Source organism: Solenopsis invicta, chromosome 1 (genome assembly GCF_016802725.1).
Source record: "Solenopsis invicta isolate M01_SB chromosome 1, UNIL_Sinv_3.0, whole genome shotgun sequence".
Lineage (NCBI taxonomy): Eukaryota > Metazoa > Arthropoda > Insecta > Hymenoptera > Formicidae > Solenopsis > Solenopsis invicta.
The window spans coordinates 32,825,340-32,828,763 of record NC_052664.1 but is presented as its reverse complement, the minus strand read 5'-3'; the positions used below and the strand labels follow the sequence as shown (position 1 = coordinate 32,828,763).

Sequence of the window (3,424 nt, the reverse complement as noted above, 5' to 3'; positions counted from 1 at the left end):
GAATCATTCAAAGTTAATATCACATGGAGATGGTTAATGGTAAATCAGACTGATTAAACTATATGCGTGAAATGCATAAATTTAATTATTGTTTCAATTGTTTATTTTATGTGTTTCAATAATTTTTATTCACAAGAAAGGTACGTGATGCATTACTAATCCAAAGATTTAGTCAGTCACGATAAGAAGATAGATACATTACTGTACACTGTACAATATTGATACGTTTAGGTTTGAAGGTTTGTCAAAGAGGTGATCTATTTGTATTTTTCAATATTTTTCCGGTGCGTCGTAAGGTAAATATTAATTGCAACATGGAATTTTTAAAAAAGTTTCAGACATTTATTTTACTGACATCATATATGTTTCTCACAGGCGTTTATCCTTGTCAATCTCAGTTCTATATACATATATAATATTTATAATATCTTTAGCAACAATAATTTCTATGTACACGTTAATAACAAACTGCGAGAATGACTATCTATAAATCCGACTATACATAATTATCGATTAATCGGCGTTGTACACACTAGGACCATCAAAGAGAGATCACAAGTTCAAATTCTGCCTATACATACATACATACATACATACACACATACATACATACACATATATATATATGTGTGTGTGTGTGTGTGTGTGTATTTATATATCGTTATACTATTCTTCCGTTCGAAAGTCATTGAGATTCAATCTCAAGATTTACATTTTGGTAAAGTTTCAGCGACGCCATCGTTTGACAACACAATATTTACAGGAGAAGCGATATCGCGTAGAGAAAATGTGAATAAACGAGGATGAATTCACAAGTATCGACAATTAAATAAATTGAATACAATCGCTGGTACATTCGCATCGGAAATACCGAAATCGCAAAATTTGTATTTTTATTTATAAATACTATGCTATTTAACATATCGATCGATTTTGTAAATTTTTCGCGAGAAATACATCATATCCGATTTAGCTACGTTGCAACTTTTTGTTCGCTGCTAAAATCGCGTAGTTGAATAATACGAATAAAAAGAAAAGAAGTTAAGAAGTGTGGAGAGAAAATTTAGTCCAGCTAAATTCATCAAGTTTCATCAGGTTATGGAAACTTTCATCACCTTTGTGGAAATGTTAATTTTGCGGAGTGAAACTCGTCTGACGTCTCGGCTGCACTCGGCTGCACTCGGCTGCACTCGGTCGAAGAGATGGCAAAGATCCATATTTGAATATCGATTACAATTGGATCGCGATTCAGCTTTGTCGACCAGTGAGGACCGTGATGGGTTTCAGAAGAAGCTGCGGCGGACTGTGAGGAAGCGGTCTCGATGGCTGGACAGAATTGCAGACGGTAGCCGGCGGCGAATGCGGAGCCATCGGCTCTGGACTGCTTCCGGGCGAAGCCGTACTAGAGGGTGGTTGACTCAGAACCTGAGGCGTTTGACCGAGATGATATCTGGATTGTTGATGAAATATCGAGGCCGGGATCGGTGGTATCGTAATAGATCTCAGGGTGCTATAGAAATCTTGATAGGGATTTCCCGTAGGCGAGATTCCGGACGTCGAAATGCCGATACCGCCGGGATAGCCGGTGGGTGCTTGCAGTAACCTCTCGACGGAGAAGGCTCCGTGAGTCGGAGGCGCCGCCGTCGCTGGGAGAGGCTGCGGTTTGCAAGGCAAGCTCGCAGCCGACGAGGAGGAGGCGGCGGTTGCCGCTCCGGGCAACAAGCTGGCGGGATATCCGGCAGGGGTGGTGGTGTAAGAGCCGGCGGTGACCGGCGGATAGGCCGCAACGGCGCGGTGAAGACAGAGCGACGACGGCAGATAGAGCGAGGTCGGCCAGCCCGGCGGTGCGTAAGGCGTCGGATAAAGGCCACCGAGTACGACGCTCCTCTTGAAGGCCGCCAGTCGAGACCTGGAAGCCGCCGTAGTCCTGCGTCGGAGTTTGCCCGTCGCACCTCCGATGAACACGTCCTCGGAGCTTGGATCCAGCATCCAGTAATTGCCCTTTCCCGGGTCGTCGTAGTGACGAGGCACCTTGACGAAACACTTGTTCAGGGATAGATTGTGCCGAATGGAATTCTGCCAACCCTGCTTGTTATTTTCGTAGTAGGGAAAGTGGCGCATTATGTATTCGTAAATGCCGTTTAGAGTCAGTCGCTTCTCGGGGCTTTGTCGAATGGCCATCATGATGAGCGCGTTGTAACTGTACGGCGGTTTCTCCGCCTTCTTCTTGTCCTCCGACTGCTCCTTCGAGTCCTTCTGGCTGGTCGGACTGACGGACGTTGCGCTCGTCGAGCAATCCAAGGGTGGCGTTTCCGCGCCACCACCGGTAACGTCGAGATCACTGCAATCGTCACTGTCGTCGGCGTGACCGACGTCGGAAGAGTCGGACTGGCTGACCGACAGCGGCAGCGGTGGCGGCGGCGGCGGTGGTGGCGGCGGCGCCGGGGTCCCGGCACACGCTTCGGGTAAGATGCTACGAATACTAAAGTTACTCTTGAGGGCAGCCCGTGGCGGCGGCGGCGAAGCTGTCACGGTATGCTGTTCGCCCGAACCCTCCATATTCACCATGCTTCGAACGTTTTTTCTCCCTACTCCCCCCTGCTCGCACTTTTGCAAATTAGGCACGCGATCACACCGTCACATATACATATACATATATATATATATATATTCACTCGATATCTCCAATTATTTCCTTTCTACATCCTTTTTACCTCGTTCAACCACACAACACACCGAACGATCATGTTTCCTTTCTTCTCCTCTTCGTTGGTCTCTTTCTTCTTCTTCTTCTTCTTCTTCTTCAACTTCAACTTCTTTTTCCTTTCACGCGCACCCCGTTCTTTTTCACCCTGCTGCGTCCTGCACCTCTCCGGAGCTGCGAGTAACGTGAAAACGTTAATACGATCCCACCGAGGAGCCGCGCGTTTCTGACGTTCTCCCCGCCACGCCAACTATTTATACCTACCGCTCGGATACGCCCACCAGTAACGGCACGACGTGCCTCGAGGGGCTCGCTGACCAATCGTGGTGATAGCGCACTAGCGGTACCGCTCGACCCCACTACGGTGTTTGCATCCAATGTTTGACAGCAAACAATGTCAGCGTTGCGGAGCCAGCGGAGCCAGCGGAGCCACGGCGAAGGCTGGGATTTTGGAGGTGGCAGCGAGGGCGCAAGCGGACCTCGAGCGATCGCGCAGCGTGGTGGGGAGCGCAGCCGCAACTAAACGTGCATCCCCGCGTGTGCAAACAAATCCAACGCGTTATACCCGCGTCTCTACGCCCTCCTACGGGATTGGCACGTTCTTGCATTGCGAGAGTGCAGCGCTAGCGGACTAGTGTAGTATGGGCAGAGAGAGAGAGAGAGAGAGAGAGAGAGAGAGAGAGAGAGAGAGAGAGAGAGAGAGAGAGAGAGAGAGAGAGA

General features: G+C 48.2%; 1 protein-coding gene across 1 annotated transcript; it reads right to left on the bottom strand.

Annotated features, from left to right (window-relative positions):
- Positions 1-320: 320 nt before the first annotated feature.
- LOC105198701 (fork head domain transcription factor slp1) lies at positions 321-3,105 on the bottom strand. Its single transcript, XM_011165522.3, has 2 exons — positions 2,969-3,105; positions 321-2,878 (listed from the first exon to the last, which is right to left on the bottom strand). The coding sequence occupies exon 2, from the start codon at positions 2,566-2,568 to the stop codon at positions 1,249-1,251; it is 1,320 nt and encodes a 439-aa protein (XP_011163824.1). The 5' UTR covers positions 2,569-2,878; positions 2,969-3,105; the 3' UTR covers positions 321-1,248.
- Positions 3,106-3,424: the final 319 nt, after the last annotated feature.

What these genes read in the sequence shown, in the direction of transcription:
- LOC105198701 (XM_011165522.3), bottom strand. Translation starts at nt 2,568, where the DNA reads ATGGTGAATATGGAGGGTTCGGGCGAACAGCATACCGTGACAGCTTCG.